The 15,685-nt window shown below is 42.4% G+C and overlaps 1 protein-coding gene across 3 annotated transcripts in view; it reads right to left on the reverse strand.

The window, feature by feature from the left end:
* The window catches only part of CDON (cell adhesion associated, oncogene regulated), a 54,576-nt gene that overhangs the window by 11,362 nt on the left and 27,529 nt on the right, over positions 1-15,685 (reverse strand). For 2 of the 3 annotated variants that reach the window (XM_052786289.1, XM_052786290.1), the window contains exons 8-14: positions 10,906-11,198; positions 8,903-9,077; positions 7,693-7,821; positions 5,823-6,029; positions 4,908-5,089; positions 3,457-3,562; positions 154-276 (exon numbers count right to left, since the gene is read on the reverse strand). In XM_052786289.1, coding sequence (XP_052642249.1) covers positions 154-276; positions 3,457-3,562; positions 4,908-5,089; positions 5,823-6,029; positions 7,693-7,821; positions 8,903-9,077; positions 10,906-11,198 — 1,215 coding nt within the window. Of the gene's footprint in view, positions 1-153; positions 277-3,456; positions 3,563-4,907; positions 5,090-5,822; positions 6,030-7,692; positions 7,822-8,902; positions 9,078-10,905; positions 11,199-15,192; positions 15,547-15,685 lie in introns of all 3 variants that reach the window. The other variant, XM_052786291.1, reaches the window with a different exon arrangement.

The following is a 15,685-nucleotide window of genomic DNA, read 5'->3' on the forward strand; positions in this document are numbered from 1 at the left end:
AAACAATCCTCCAAAACATTCCACAAAATTACGGTCTCCATTGCAGCTGACTTTTGCACTGCAAAAAAATTCACCACAGCAGATATTTCATGCCACAAAATGCCACCTTCACGTGGTCCCACAGGCGAGCAGATGCACTATTTCGGCACTCACCTTTGGTTTCGCAGATCATCACGTTGCTGTACTCGCTTTCACCGCCTTCGTTATAGCACTGCATTTTAATGTCATAAGATGTTTCTGGCTGCAGGTGATTTATCAAGTGCCATTGCTTCGTACCTATGGAGGGAGGCAAAAATAAATCAACTGCATTTCATTTACTCGCTTGAGCGAGAATTAGGTACGAGTATGTCGCAGCATCTTTCTCTACCAAATGCAGGGGTAATGCAGCTTTTCCTGTTAGCACAAAAGTCTTTATTAACAATTTATGGACTTATCTGAAGTCATAAGACTCGCACTGTCTTGCGAAATAGATTCTTAGAAGAACCTCTTGATGAATAAAGGTGGGGTTTTTTCATTATTTTCAATTGATTTTTAAAAAAACATTTCACTACAAAAAACATAAGTCGCTAAACTCAAAAAACAGACATCCAAGTTTCCAGCAACTCTACATTTAAAATCAACAGCAGTTCTGTGCATCTTAAATATGAAACTGCTGAAGGGATGGGTTTAGGATGGGTTATGCTAGCTATTTCCAATATGCAGGGCAAATAACAAGGAAAAACTGGCAGAGAAAACAGATTAAACTTGGGAGATGGGAGAAACTTCACTGTGGTAAGACCCTCTCCCACTTTGCAATCCCGCAGGATCCCTAGAGATGCGAGGTACCAAGTGAAGTCGCCTGTTTTTCGCAGGAAGGATACGTCTGTGTTGCTCAACTTAGCCAAAACCGCAAATAATGGAACGTGCATTTTATTAAACATACTAGGAAACAAAATTAGACAGTGAGGCTGCCTCTTGCGCTGCCTGCCCCTGCAGAGACGGATCCCAAGCCAAGCAATCTTCTCTAATAGGACGGTTTTGTCATCTCTGGCTCCCGGCCAGCATTTCATTTAGACACCCTCCTGAAGTACTGAGCACTTCAATATAAATCACTCTCAGTTTTTACTTTCACGGGCTTGTGACAAATTTTAATAAACAGCGACCCTTTTTTTTTTCTTTCTTTTTTTTTTTTTCCTTTAGGGAGTTTAATTAACTGTTTGAGAGCTCTTAATCCCTCTTGGAAAATACCACCTTGAACTGTTTCCACTGTTTCTAAGAAACTGTCATACTACCTACTGATTTAAGCATTAATAAAAAAAATAAAGCCCGCTTGGCTGGCGGGGGCTGTCACCATGACTCTGTTCGAACTTCTCCGGGACCCAAGCCCAGGTGTGGATAGCCCTGCCAGGTCAAAAAATGGCAGGGGGTACCCAGGAGGACCCCATCTCAGTTCGGGGGTTTTGGGAGGGGACACACCGCATGGTCTGAGCTCCATCCCTTGCATGCCGGGCAGCCCAAGTGAGGGCAGACAAGCCCTGGCTGAAGCTGGAACCCGCCTTTCCTTAAATCGCACGCTTTCCCAAGATTCATACTCGGTTTTCCCGTCACCCCCACCCCCAAGCATTCCTTTCAGTAATTACTACACCAGGTTTTAGGTTTCCGCTTCAAACCATTAGTGGAACTGGAATCAGTACAGGCACTTTAACTGTCCTCTTCGTGCACCATTAGCAAGGAAAAACATTTAAACGACTGACATCAGACTGCATTTACATTTAAAATTCAATCTCCAGGACCCTCAAAAGAAGAGAAATTCAGACCATCAATGCAGGACAGGGCTGGTTTTGCTTTGCTTTTGCTTAAAGCTGCTGAAAGATACCGAGGAGCCATCCGAGTCAAGCTTTTTGCTTGGTTTTTTTCTTTAAATAAAAACTGATTTTGCCTGTAGCGGCATTTATAAGAAAAAAAAAAATTTCTGCGGAGTTTTGAATGTCTCGAAAGACAAGACTTAACAGGAAATGGTGAGGAAAGCCTACGGCAAGTACTTAGCTAATACAGGCATCACAACACTTTTTCCACAACTCATGCAGTCATTTCAAGATAAAATTCCCTGTCAAAAAACAGACAGATTAATTCAAAGGTAACAGAGGGAAAAAAGTGAAGAACAAGTGATTTATGGCAAAAATACCTTAAGTCACATGTTTCTCTACATACTTCACATCAAATGCTTCCAATCACACTTTAATTGAAAATAGCTCCCCCCCCCCGAAAAGCTAATTTAGGGGATCACAGTAAAGAAAAGTTGAAGTTTAAATATTTCCATCGAATGAGTTTCTGTTCCAGGCTTTGGCAGAGCAGAGCAGCTGCTAATGGTTTCAGACTGCCACAAAGAGTTCAATACACACACACTCTCTCGGAAAAAAATCAGAAACAAGCTAATTTCACAGCACAGTGGAGCCCACTTAAACAACTAACTGCTTAGTGTATAAGATCTATAAACACACAAGTTCTGTCTAGCAAAGGCTAAAATACATTTGCAGATGAAGGTGGAGACTGCATAAGCTTCTTTAAAGCAATCCTCTGAGCAGAAACTCTGGATCTTTAATAGCTTTAGAGTGTGCAAAAGCTTATGTCACACATCAAAGTACTATGCGGAGTATTGTCTAGCAGGGGAAAATTTTCAAAATAAAGGTCCATTCCTCTTGTAACTGAAATAAATGAGGGGGGAAAAATAATTAACGTCATTGGGACAGAATGAGATCACTACGTTTACTCAGCCCAAGCAATAAGGACATTAAGTAAAATATTTTTAAAAGGGTTTTCCACTTCTGGACTAATATAGACATTATCTAATAACTTCTTCCAGGAAAATGATGATCTAATATGCACGGGGGGAAAAAAATAACCCGATTAAAAGGCAAAAATGAAGCACAAACATACCTGCATTTGCAGTGTACCACAGCACTTGATGCTAAAAGTAACTTCCTTATAGCAGGATAAGCAATTAAGCAAGGTAAGAGGAGAGAAGGGCAGTTACATGCAGGCTACTACCTAGCTTAGAAAATCCATGCTGGAGTTAATCATCTTAAGAGCCAGCTAGTTATTAGTACAGTCTGCAACACAGATGCACTTACCCTGGGTTAAATCTCATTTATGCTGCTTTCTCTTTACTCAACTACTTCAAGCTAAACCAGTTTAAATAGACCTACATTAAGGATTTGCAGCAGTATAACAAGACAAACTTAAAAGCAGTATTTAGTTCTCAAGTTTCCATGTAGAAGAGGCTTCAGAAGGAAGAAACAAGTTCATGTGTGGGCAGAACTTGACATTATGTAGTTGAGATAGCTACTTCTGTGAAATATATTGTAAAGACTTAGTTTGGGAAAAGCAGTTTAGATTTCATATAAACACAGCCAACATGGCTACATGATGTTCTTCCCCATGAGTAGTGTTATTAAGCATCCGCACACTGCACCGTACCTTCCACGATATCCCTCTTGTAGTCACTATCATTGTCGCTGTCTGTAGGCCGATAATAGATATAAAATCCTTGGATGGGTGTGTTGTTGTTGCTTGATGTAATATACTAAAAGAGAATTTTAAAAGACTGCATTAGAGAAGAAAAATTTTGATCGAGTCCTGCTGAGTTGTCACCACTGAATATCTTGCCAAATTGAAATACCTATTTTTTTAATAAGGTTGTGCAAGCAAAGTGTGGGGGGAGGTTTGCACAGAAGCTACAACAGAAAAGATGATTATCAATTGCTGTGGATGTGCAGACACAGCTAAGATGAGCGCTATGCCAGAGGTTCTCACAGGGCTGCAGGAGAGCTCTCTGCTGCTGAACTCCTCAGACCACTTGAAAAAAGGAGGGTAGCATGGGGACAAGAGACTGAGCTGGGGCTGATGCTTTTCTCTCACATCACTTTCCAAACCGCCAGTTAGTGTTTGACCATGAACTGCCTGCAAATTTGTGTGATTAATGGAAATGGAAAAGTTAAGACCATTTTTACTTCAGAAAGAGTTAAGGTCACTCTGAAATTCAGCTCAGGAATATTTTACTTTAAGTTATGCAGCCTCCTGAGGAACTAGAGGTTATTTTAAGTTTATTATCCTTAACATCTCTTAAGGCTGAGCTAGCAGAGCAAACTAACACTGGGAACTCTACACGTTAAATCCTCCAAAGTATACCAGGGGGTTAGATTTCAAAACAAGAGCAAAGAATTTCTGTGGGTTTCAATAAGGACTTTAAAGTACTTGTTTACAAAAGACGAGGTAACAGGGGAAAGGAAAATGTTTCTCTAACATGAAACCTCTACTAGATGCGAGGAAAGACAGCGGGTTTTAAACACAGTGCCCGCTTCCAGCCATCACAGCCTGGATTGACAAAAGCAGCAGGAACTGCAGGAAACGAAGCCAACTCGCTCGCAACTCATGGCATGAAGAGGGGTTTGGACAGAGTTAAGCTCACTGGTGCCTCTTGATATGTCTGTGCCAAAGCAGGTGGACTAAGGCGGCTGCAGCCTTTCACTGGAGCTGCCAGTTGGGCTCACATCTGGTGTAACCTGAGGAGGTGGTGCGTGGCATCCCCAGGGAGCTAGCTGGAAGGGGAGTGTGAGGTGAAGGGAGGCTGGGAGACAGTGCAAAAGGCAGCAAACCACCAACAGGCCTGTCTCGGAGGAGGAAAAAGGGTTTGGAAACGGGGGGCAAAGGGCTTGAGAAGCATATGGCCCATTAAGTTACCCAATTCTACCATACAAGCATGAAGCATCTTAGCCCTCTTCTACAAACAAGATCATCTCTTGAGCCTCAGGGCAGGGAAAACCGCCACTCACTACTCTGCAGTCAGCTCTTAATCCTTGACTTCTAAGAGCCACAGCAGTAAAAATTGGCCTGCAACTGTGAGAAGAACAGGAGACAATTATACCTACCGTCCATTTTAACATGATCTGAGTGTCACTGATGGCTTCAGTATAAGCAATGTGAGGTCCTGTGATAGGGCGGTTGGAAAACCGGCTGGTAAATCCGGCTACTTGGTAAGGACGAGATGCTGCACTGCGTGGGCTCTCCCCATAATTGTTCACCGCAATGACACGGAATCTATACATTTCTCCTTTTAAGGGAAAAAGTGAAAGAAAGAAGATGTTGTAGCAAAACAAGCACTAGAAACAGGGTTCAAGGAGAGACTAAACAGATTAGCAAGTACTTCTTGCACAACATCCAATCAGAAAAAACATAGGACTCATCGTCAGAGACTAATGTGGACATTGGAAATATAAACAGCTTCTAAAAGTGATTAGGGAAATTCACTCAAGAAAAATTCAAAGGCTATTACACACAGAGATGGAGATCAGCTCAGGAAGTCCCTAAACTGCAAACTGGTGGGCACCGAGAAGATCCTTCAAAGGATCAAAGTGATCAAATCACTATCCATTCTCCCTACTCTTGCACTCTTTCCCTGAGCTTTCAGGGCTGGACACTGGGAAAAATCAGGACAGACGTTTTTCCACTAATGCATTTTTCTCTTTTTGCATTCTGAGTGCTTACTAGAAGGACAATTAAATTAAAAATAGCAATAAGATACAACCCTCCTCTCCACATGAACAAGTATTAAATTATGGTGGGTTTTTTTTCCACTTGGAAAGCCAGAATCAACTTGAATTCATGTAATGAGCTCCTATTCCACACACAAAAAAAAGCCCTAACCAACCAGAAACAGGATAATCCAAGCAGAAGTTAAAATGAAACAACCCAAGAGCTGCAGTATTCTCTCAGCAGGAGTGTAGTCATCTAAGCAAAGACAACAGCAACAACAGCTGAAGTGAAGGAAAGATAATTTTTAATACCTGGTTCCAAGTTACGAACTTCCACAGACAGCTTGGAAGGAGAAATGTTATCAGCTGCAATTAGCCAGTCGCTGTTTCGACCCAGGCGTTTATACTCCACTTTAAAGGCCGTAATGGGGGAGCCACCGTTTGCTCGTGGTATCCACGTGACGTAGACAGATGATTCTGATGCTGTGGAGATCGTGGGTCGGTCAGGAGCTTCTGGAACTGAAATGAGAAATTCAGTTACAAGAGGATTAGAGTCAGCTGGAACTTCATTTTCTGTAGCAACTGATTAAACTAGTTGCTGATGATAAAATTAGACTTCATGTATTAACAAGGAGAATCTTAAATCCTCCCCTAATAACTACTCCCCTTACTCTTCTGGAAAAGATGCCTGAAGAACAGAAAACAGAGGAATCAATTACTGTATCAACATAATAATCAAAAAAGATATGCTCTTGCACTACCCCAGCCCATCTCTACATGGAAATGGAAACACACACTAAGTGAACAGGAAAAATTTGGTTATCATCTTCAAAACCCTCAAATTCCCCCAGACTCAATGAGACTTCAACCCATCCACACTAACGAGCGCTGTATTACCGGAGAAATGAGAACGAAGAGCAAACAAAGCATGCAACACATGATATACTTACTGAACTCACTTGAAGTTACAGACAGCAGTGGAACAGGGAGAACGGAAAGAGGTGGTGTTAGTAAATCTGGCAATAACCATTCTGACAATCAATGAGAGCTGTAAGGCTTTACTAAACTACCTTGTATTCATTAACACAGAGCGGGTCACTGATGAGAGGAGGAACTGAGCAAGGAACAGCAAGCCAGCAGCTTCAGGGCATGAAGCAGGCTGAGCATTTGCAGCTGGGCGCACGTAAGGTGTCCCCTTGTGAGGCTCTTCTGATATTTAGCACTGTCACAAACATGCCATGCTCAGCTCCTCACCTGGATTGTTAAACCTCTCCACTCACCATTGGTTTTACCTAAAATTTTAGATACCAAGCCACCTTTGAGATCTCAGCCCCTGAGTAAATTTGCCTGAATTAGGGCAATGAGTTCAAAGGCTGGGGTGGTGAGAAAAAGGACTGTAAACATGCTGTTTTCACTGGAAACCAGGCAAAAAAAAAAAAAAAAAAAAAAAAATCACACCTACTGGGAAGTGGTTGTATCTTCTTGCCATCAGAAATAAGCCCATCTCTGGGAAGCCACAGGAAAACATTCAGAATGGATATAATCCACTTTGAGAACTTAAAACTCTGACACAGCCACTTCCCATTTCCCTTCTTCCTCTGCATCTTTCACAGCGGAAGAGAAGAGAAAACCAGAGTATTTAGCAAAAAGAAACCACAGGTTTAAAAATGAGCAGCAAGAACGTGGGTTATACATGAAAATCTTATTTTTTGAGAGCCACACATGCAGCATCCTTGGAAATATTAAATGTTCACTAGATCAGGGCATGCATTTGCTAAATTCATAGCTTCCAATACCCCACGGCAGACGCCAAAGTCTGGAAGAAATGCACTACTACTTGGTGACTTAGCGTTGCTGTGGAAACCCGAGGTTATCAAGGAAGGTACTTAAAATGCTAATTCACTGTCTGGAATAAGGTAACCTCTCAGGTAATCCCAAAATCTCCAACTACGATCTTTTACTCTGGAAACATACAGAAGAACACAAAATCGGGCAGATATCTGACCTCATTCACAGAAGTCCCACAAATGAGGAAAAATACTTTTATCAAAGAAACCTAGGGAATAAACAGGAAATAGAAGAGGTAGTACAAGCACCTAGAGCAGTAATAAACACAAGTTAACTTAGATGCATCTGTTTGCAACACAACTTTTAGCACATAGGATTACACCCATACACCTACCTCCGCTGTGTCGAGACAGGTCAGGAAGGACAACACCAAAATTATTTGTCCCTTCGTGAACAACGGGATGTTTAGGAACACCTACTGGTGGAGATGGTGCCTGAGTGTTTTTCGAGGATGATGTTCTTTCTAAGAAACATTTGATATACGGTACATCAGCTCAGGGATTGGATAAGAAAAAGCTGTTCATTGCTTCTCACAACATGCTCACTCCACAAGATCACTCGCTACAGTGCAGGGGACTAAAGCCCTGGCTCCAAATCACAAGCTGAACAGTCAGGATAGCAATTAGGGAGTTTCTTCAGGGGAGCAAGAGAGGACACTTCCCCTATCAGCCCAGGGACTCTTGTCCTGTGGATAAGTGACCATTCATCTGCAGTACTAACATCGGCAATACTGCACTTTGTGGTGATGCCACTGGCTCCTGCCTGGGTTTCAAAGCCCTCTCTCATCATGAAATCACAACAGGCGGTGAAAATTGCACACTGAAATCCATGCCTAGAGAAAGAGGTTCAATAAAAATGCTACGGAATCTGCATTTGGCCATAGCTGGACCCAGGATGCTGGGCTGAGTGGACTTTTGGCCTGTGGCAGTATGTGTTTATCATGAATTCACAGATTTCACGAAAACATTACGTTCTTAATAAAATTTTAAGCTATCCGGGTCTTGTACATTAGTATGAAAAATATCTGATTGTTTGCATGCTTAAGAGTAGAGCCACCAGCATCCAAGCTTGAAAGAAAATTTTGCTTTGATTAGAAATGCTCTTTTGCTTGTTGCTGTCTGCACGCAACTATCAAAACAGCTGGCTTCCAGTCAGCTGAGAGATTTTCACTGAGGTGTCTGCAAAGCACACCAGAAGCAGTTTTGTTGATATATGAAAACTTGATGGTGCAGAGAGTTTCTTTTGTGATACTCTGAAAAACCTGAACAAGGACAGGCTGCTCCCTGACTGAGCTCTTTTAAGCAAGAGGAACCTTACAGTATATATGTTAATAATCATCCCAAAAATATTATTAAGGCTTTAATAGCCTTGGTAATGCTCAGGAAAGTTTGCCCTACAGCTATTTTAGCTATTAGAGGCTGCTCTTTAGCAACTAAATTGCAGAACATTTCATATACAGCTTAGCAGACAACATACAGTTGATGTAATTTAAATAAATGTCCTCTCGAAAGCCTAGGACACAGGGAACATTGTGCTGCACCTACCTTTGCTGGTGCGAAATGTCAGCATAGCAGGCTGGCCTTCACCAGCAGCACTCCTCGCCACCATTAAAACTTCATACAGGCTGGATGGCTCCAGCTCGGTGAGCCGCAGCTCGTTCTCGCTGCCAGGGACACGCACTGTGTGCCAGCTTGCCACTGCGCTGACACTGTCGTCCAGCTGCACAGGACAGGGAGAGCGAGCTCAACATCAGTAGTGAATTGCAGAGAACCCAACGTAATACTCAAATCCCTCATCACTTTCACATCCGAGCATTCAAAGGACCTCTGCCACTCGCCAGAACTCCTTACGTTCTCCTATATCTACCTATGGTTTGTCTCCAAGTGCTTCTGCCACAAATCAGCACTTTTGCAACTACCTTCACAGTGCTCCTTCGATAAACTTATTTTCCCTCTCCATACACACACGTGCACTTGTTTTTTGAAAAAAAAAAAATGCTCTTTTTCACTTGTGGCCAAAATTAGCAAGAGACCAAATGATTTTAAAGACTTCAATCTGCCTTTAGCTGGCAGCGTGTGTGACATTAAAGGGCTGGACCCAACACCCTAATGAGAAGGATATGTTCCCTCAACTATCACAGCTTTTCCTGTACTTAAGCATTTTAAAATATTTATTGGCTAAAACGGGCAACAAAAAGTATGTCCTAGTTAATTCTTGAGGCTGGGAAAAAAAAAAAAGTCAGCAGGGAGACCAAAGATTTGTTTTTTATTAACGCATGGCTTTTTTTTTTTTTTTTTAAAAAACACTTTTTAATTTAACAGTGAAATCACCAGCTCCATTTAAGAAAGGAAAGAGATTCAGGGTAGTCTCTTAACGCTTGACCTTTGCAGGAAAACATTACCCCAAATCCCAAAGGAAAAGACAAAAATTCTACCAAAAATAAACTGCTAAACAATATAAGACTTTAATAAAACATGGAAGGCAGATCTAAATGCCATGGATTACCAAAGGTTATGCCAGAGGTCTTTGTTCAAGTATTTTCTTCTGAAGCGACCACTCTTCCAAGGCTTTTATTCCCCCAACTTTTTTTTTCCTCTTTAAAAGAGGGAAATCAATAAAATAATCTAATGACACAAAGAGAACACCACCCTAAAAAACCATGGTAAACTCCCTACCGAGAAACACATGAGTGAGCACATTTAATGTGGAAAGGATTGTTATGAGTGAAGGGTAAGCATCAAAAAGGTCAAAGAAGTATTCAAAGCTTTCAGTGCTTATGTGAACCAACCACCTCTGGATGAGAAATTATATCAACAGACTTTGGCACTAGGTTTTCAGGAACTAACAGGTCAAAAATCTAAGCATTCCCTTCAGGCTAAGACAAGATCAGGATGTAGAGGATTAAAAAGCTCATGAAAAATAAACCAAACAGCTTCGCCATACAGAAAACTGTTTGCTTAGGAGAACGAGCACAGGCACTGCTTGGTTCTGATTTTAATCAGAAGAGCTCACTGTTGACACACCATTTTTAAGGACACGATAGGTATCTGCTTAGGAAATTTTAGCTCACCTTTGTATTTGGTAACTCCAGTTTAATAGAGTCTCTTTGGGACACAGAGTAGCAAACTCTTTGACATAGGCTGATACTCAGCTTCCCTTCTGATCTCAAGTGTACCCACCAGATTCAAGCTTGCTCACACTAATGCGTTTTTAATCACTGAAGCTGTGTACAATATGCCTTGGACCCCCACTCCCCATAGACTGTAATGATACTGTAAAAGAAATAAAAGCCTCAGCTCTGCTGAATAAATCTCACTTAAAACTAGATAGAACAGTGTACTTGTGACCAACTTCAGTTGCCCCTAAAATGAGCTGCGTGTGTGGCCACAGTAACATTGTGGTTCAACTGTATTCTATATTCTCTCTGCCCTGACACCACATTCTTGTTAACGCCAGCACTGCAACAATTACTGGTTCCTTGAGAAACCTAAAACAATGAAACGCATCTGCTGCAGCGCACCACTTCAACGCTACGGAGAAACATTACCTTGCGGTATTTCACAAAATAGGCATTGATGGGCAAGCCCCCATCCCTCCCCGAACGCCACACCAGATTGTACATGTCCGGCTTCAGCGTCTGCGGGGGGCTGAGGATGATGGGGGCTTCGGGGGGAGCGGCGGCACTCGAGGCTTTTTCCGTCGCAGCTGCATCCAAACGCAACTTTGTTGGAGGTGAGCTTGAAAACACTGTTTCTGCACCAAAATCACCATTGCTTTCATCGCTCTGGGCAACCTCCACAGGAGCCATTTCTTCTGCTTTCGTGCCAGTTTCTAAAGGAACTGTAAAGGGAGGAGTCTGGTTACATCTTCAAGATGACGTACATTTGCCCCGTGCAGAGGAGACACTACATCATTTAAGAGCATAATTTCTAAACAGGCCCTGCTGCAAGAAGCCAGTTCAAGAGATGCCCGCACAGACCTGAGCCCGGTGCCAAGCTGCGCCCTTGCGAGCTGGCTATTTTTTCAGGGAAAAACAGTGTTTTTTGGTTTGTTTGGTTTTGTTTTTTTCTTTTTCCACAGTAGCAAAGACAGAAAACCTAAAACGCAACATCTGCAGGCACAGTTTGACTAGTACCCCCAATAAGTGAAGTAGTGGCAATGCATGTTAAAAGAAAAAAAAAAAATAGCTACACTTGTGACACAAACGGAGTAATTTTAAATTAATCACAGTTGTACAAGGAACTTTTCATGGCCTGAACTGGCGTGCACACAAGAGGACATTCTCCTACCTCAGTTTCTGAGGTTTTAGCTGTAATTTCGATCAGCTTTGAAAGCTGCATGACTCAACTACTTCATCTGAAAATTTATGCTGAGAATAAACTCAGTTTACAGATCTAACATGCAATTTAATACCAACACATTTCTAGAAATCCTGCTCCAGCCTCCTCCATCCTATTTACTTTGCCTGGTATGAAAAAAAAAAAAGATATATATATATATATATATGTGTGTGTGTGTGTGTATATATATATATATATAAATACATATAATATCAGTAGTTCGAAAGAGGCCGCGAGACAAAAAAAAAGCACTGTTTGGCCGATGCAGGGCTTGTCAGCATTCCAGGCAGGAAAGGGGTGGCAGGTTGGACAACTGAGATTATCCAGGACAAGTAAACGTCAGTGCTTAAAACGAGTACGTTTGGGAACCAGCGCAGCTCCTCAAGGTTGCACGCTGCAGGGCCGGGACTGCCAGATGTTCTTAGCCCTGTCCGTCCTTTCAGATTTGTGTAGGTTTATGTTACATGCCGGGGTCTGGAAGGGGAAGGGAATGAAGGGAACTTGGTTTACAAAACAAACAAATTCCTTGGTAATGTAAAGCCTAGGCAGTGTTAGCCTGGCTGACTCAGATTCCTCCAAACCTCCATTAAAATACCAGCTGCAAGTGTGGCTGCTATTTTTGGCCACTTTTTAAAAAGCTGGGAAGGGAAGGAAAGTTCTCTTTTCAGATTGAAGACACACTCTCAGCAAGCATTCCTTGTTTGTTTCCTCCTATTTATTTAGCAATGCCACAAAGTTTGGAGACTGAAGAAGGGAACAACGTGGAGAGGACATCCCCAAAGCCAGATGGAGTTTGCTTAAAAACGTCAGACGCCCCCAGAACAATCTCCAAGTGAAAGGGTATCTACTACTGTCAGCAAAGCAGTGGGAAAGGGATGCACCGCCGTGCGTTAATATTGGAAACAAATGCTGTATTCGCTTGAGGAGGCAGAAGGCCCACTGCATCGTGGTGGACTCGGAGGACTTGTGGGTGGGCACAGCAGGGTTTGACGCCTGCTGGCATGGGGGAAACGGACTCTTGCATGTGGAGAATTAGTTGTGGTTTAGGCTGGTGACAGGAGACCTGCAGTCATTGCTGTATTTATTGCTGCGAGAGGGGAGTCGTCAACAACTGACAAGTAGCTTGTATTTTTGCTTTGGAAAACAACCCTTGGGTAACAATTTCCATTAAGCAATTCGGATCTAAGCTCTTTTTCTAAGTTTCTGGCATAATTGCTACCCATATAAACCAGCACATCAGACTTCTCTTTGCGGCTGTGTCATTATGCAACTTTTTTCGGCTGTTGCTCTTAGTGCCATCCCTTTCCCTGTAGCCACTGAGACTTACTCTTCTTCCTTGGCTTCCCAGCCCCACTGTGAACCATGAGCAGCACCGAGTTGGATCAGACCAAAGGCTGTACGCACCCAAAATCCTGCCTCTGACAACAACCAGAGAAGGACCAAACATCCCAAATTCGGGCGTTAAAAGAACATATTCATAGTTTTTACTCACATTCTCCATAATACCCAGAATTTTACAGCTCGCTATCGTGTCTCCCCTTCGGTGGCCTCATTTTGAAGGTAAAGAGCCCTCACCATTTCAGCCTCTCCTCCCACAAAAACTATTCCACACCACTACGAACCCGCCTGTTGCATTTCACAGCACCTTTTCTAGTTCTTCTACACCCTTCCTGAAACAGGGGTGCAAACATGCAAGCAGATTTCAACCCACTGGCATGCCGCCCTGGGTTTGCATGGCAGCAGAGCAACCTTTGTATTTTGTCTCTGCTGTGCAAACAGATTGCATTCCCAGGCATTGCTTCCCCACTTCTTCAACAACCGGAGGATCCTCCCTCCTTATGAGCTCTCTAAGTACCTTAGCACAGGCTGGGAAAGCACTCTGAAAATCTGAACACTGCAGATCACTGAAGTCGCCCACTCCTGGCAAGTCTTTCAAATCACCTAAAGACTTCTCAGAGGTGCTTGGCTTCTATAAAAGACAGCTTCAGCCTGCTCTCTGCTGTATCCCCTTACCTACCTACAATGAATCCTACTCTTCTTCTGTTTTATACTAACCTGCTAACTCAGGCTTCCTGGAATGTGTTTTTCTCCTCCATTTCCATTAGATGAAGTTATTTTGGAGAATTAACCCTGTGTTTAGTAGCTCTGGGAAGCTACTGCCATGCAGGCAAACACCATGACTGTCTAAAAAAGACTTAAAATAAGCGCCATGGGTATACGATCCTAAGGCTATCACTTTACATTTTGGTGGTTTCTCACTATGATGGTAGCTTAAGTTGCCCTGCCCGCTTGTAAGACCATGCAATGAATCATGTCATGGAACAGATCCAGCAGAAAGGAGAAAAAAAAAAAAAAAAAAAAAGATACATTTTTCAGCCAAATAAGCTATCTTACTGTGTGCTTGCACAAGGTAAATGACGGGAACAAGCTGCTGAGGCTGAGAGCTGCTTAAGTTGATCCTACTACCAAAGAAATGCACTGGAATCACAGCCTAAGTCATTCAGGTGCTTCAGAAGTGTTACCTGGCATGAATTCTTCATTAAAACATCTAAACGTTTGAGCGTGTCTTTTGGCACAGTTGGGAACTGTTCTAAAACCCTAACAGCTCCCAGAAACTACTTAAGGACTTTTATATCAAAACCAAATGCCTTAACCACCCTCTGCACCATAATCAGCAGCTAGTACAACATATTAGAAACCGATAAAAGTTAATAAACAAAACATTAAAATTGAACTTAGTGCCATAAAATTCTGAGGCAAAGCAGTGGGATTTTTCTGTTTGACACAGACTGAATTCTGCGATGATATTTAGTTTTGTGTTTCCACTCAAAGTCCAACAATAATTTACTTATAAAACTACACTTCAGTATCACTTTCTTGAGGTTTCTTCTTTCTTTCTTCCTCCAAGTGAACCTTTAAGCATCTTTTCAAATTATTTACATGAGTTTTAAACTCTAACTGGTGGTAATGAAGAACTTTAAATATGGGGCCACTTACTAAATTCCACTGGCCTTAAATCCCGCTGGCATTCAGCTAAATTTACTAAGGCAAGATGCTGAAAGAGCTGAGAAACTTAAGTCACTTCATGTAACTAAAAATCTAGATCTTAGTTCTTGTGAAGGGAACTCGGGGGAGCTTAAACCTGTTACTAATATCACACAATAATCCAATGTGAAGAAAGGAAATATCTCTTTCCCATATTGCCTTTAGTATAAGGACTGTCTTTTCCTAGTAGCAAATTCAAGAAATTAAAAAAACACCCCACCCTTGGATAGGATTCTTATCTGTGATAAAATTAAGTCCACGCAATACACACAGCCATTTCTACTTTGCCTAAGGTGGAAGGGAGGAACTGGTCCACAAAGACATCTTAGACTCCTCTGCTTCGTTTCCCCAGGATACCCACACTACCTATCTGCCGTTAGTTTCTTATTTTGAGGCATTTCTCACCTAAATCAAGGAGCTGACCATGCAATTTTGTGCTTCAAGCTTACCAACTGTAAGTAAGGCTTTTGACACCATGGAGCCGTGCTCGCTGATGGCTTCACACATGTACTGCCCGGCATGCTCAGGCATCACGTTCCTAATGTGCAAGGAGCTTGAGCCCACTTGAGACATGGAGAAGTAGGTGGGCTCCGCATCGGCGCTGCCCAGCATTGCTTGAGGAGGTTTCTGTGGTTTTGAATGAAGCACCCGGGAAGGGTGGCTGGTCATAAGTCCTCTGCTGTCATACCAATGGATCACAGGAACAGGTAGGCCAGTGGCATTGCAAGACAGCGTTGTGTTCCCACCATCTATCACAGTGATGCTTGCTGGTGGAGAGACTATAACTGACCTAGAGCTTTTGCCTGGGGGGGTTGGGGGCAGGGAAACCCAAAGAATGAATTTGGCTAAGAAATATGATGCTTAATGCCAAAATGAGTCAATACAATTTATAAAGTCATGCACACTTCTTTTTAGCCATTTTAACAGTTATTTCTTCTCTAG

Source organism: Harpia harpyja, chromosome 4, assembly GCF_026419915.1.
Source record: "Harpia harpyja isolate bHarHar1 chromosome 4, bHarHar1 primary haplotype, whole genome shotgun sequence".
Classification (NCBI taxonomy): domain Eukaryota; kingdom Metazoa; phylum Chordata; class Aves; order Accipitriformes; family Accipitridae; genus Harpia; species Harpia harpyja.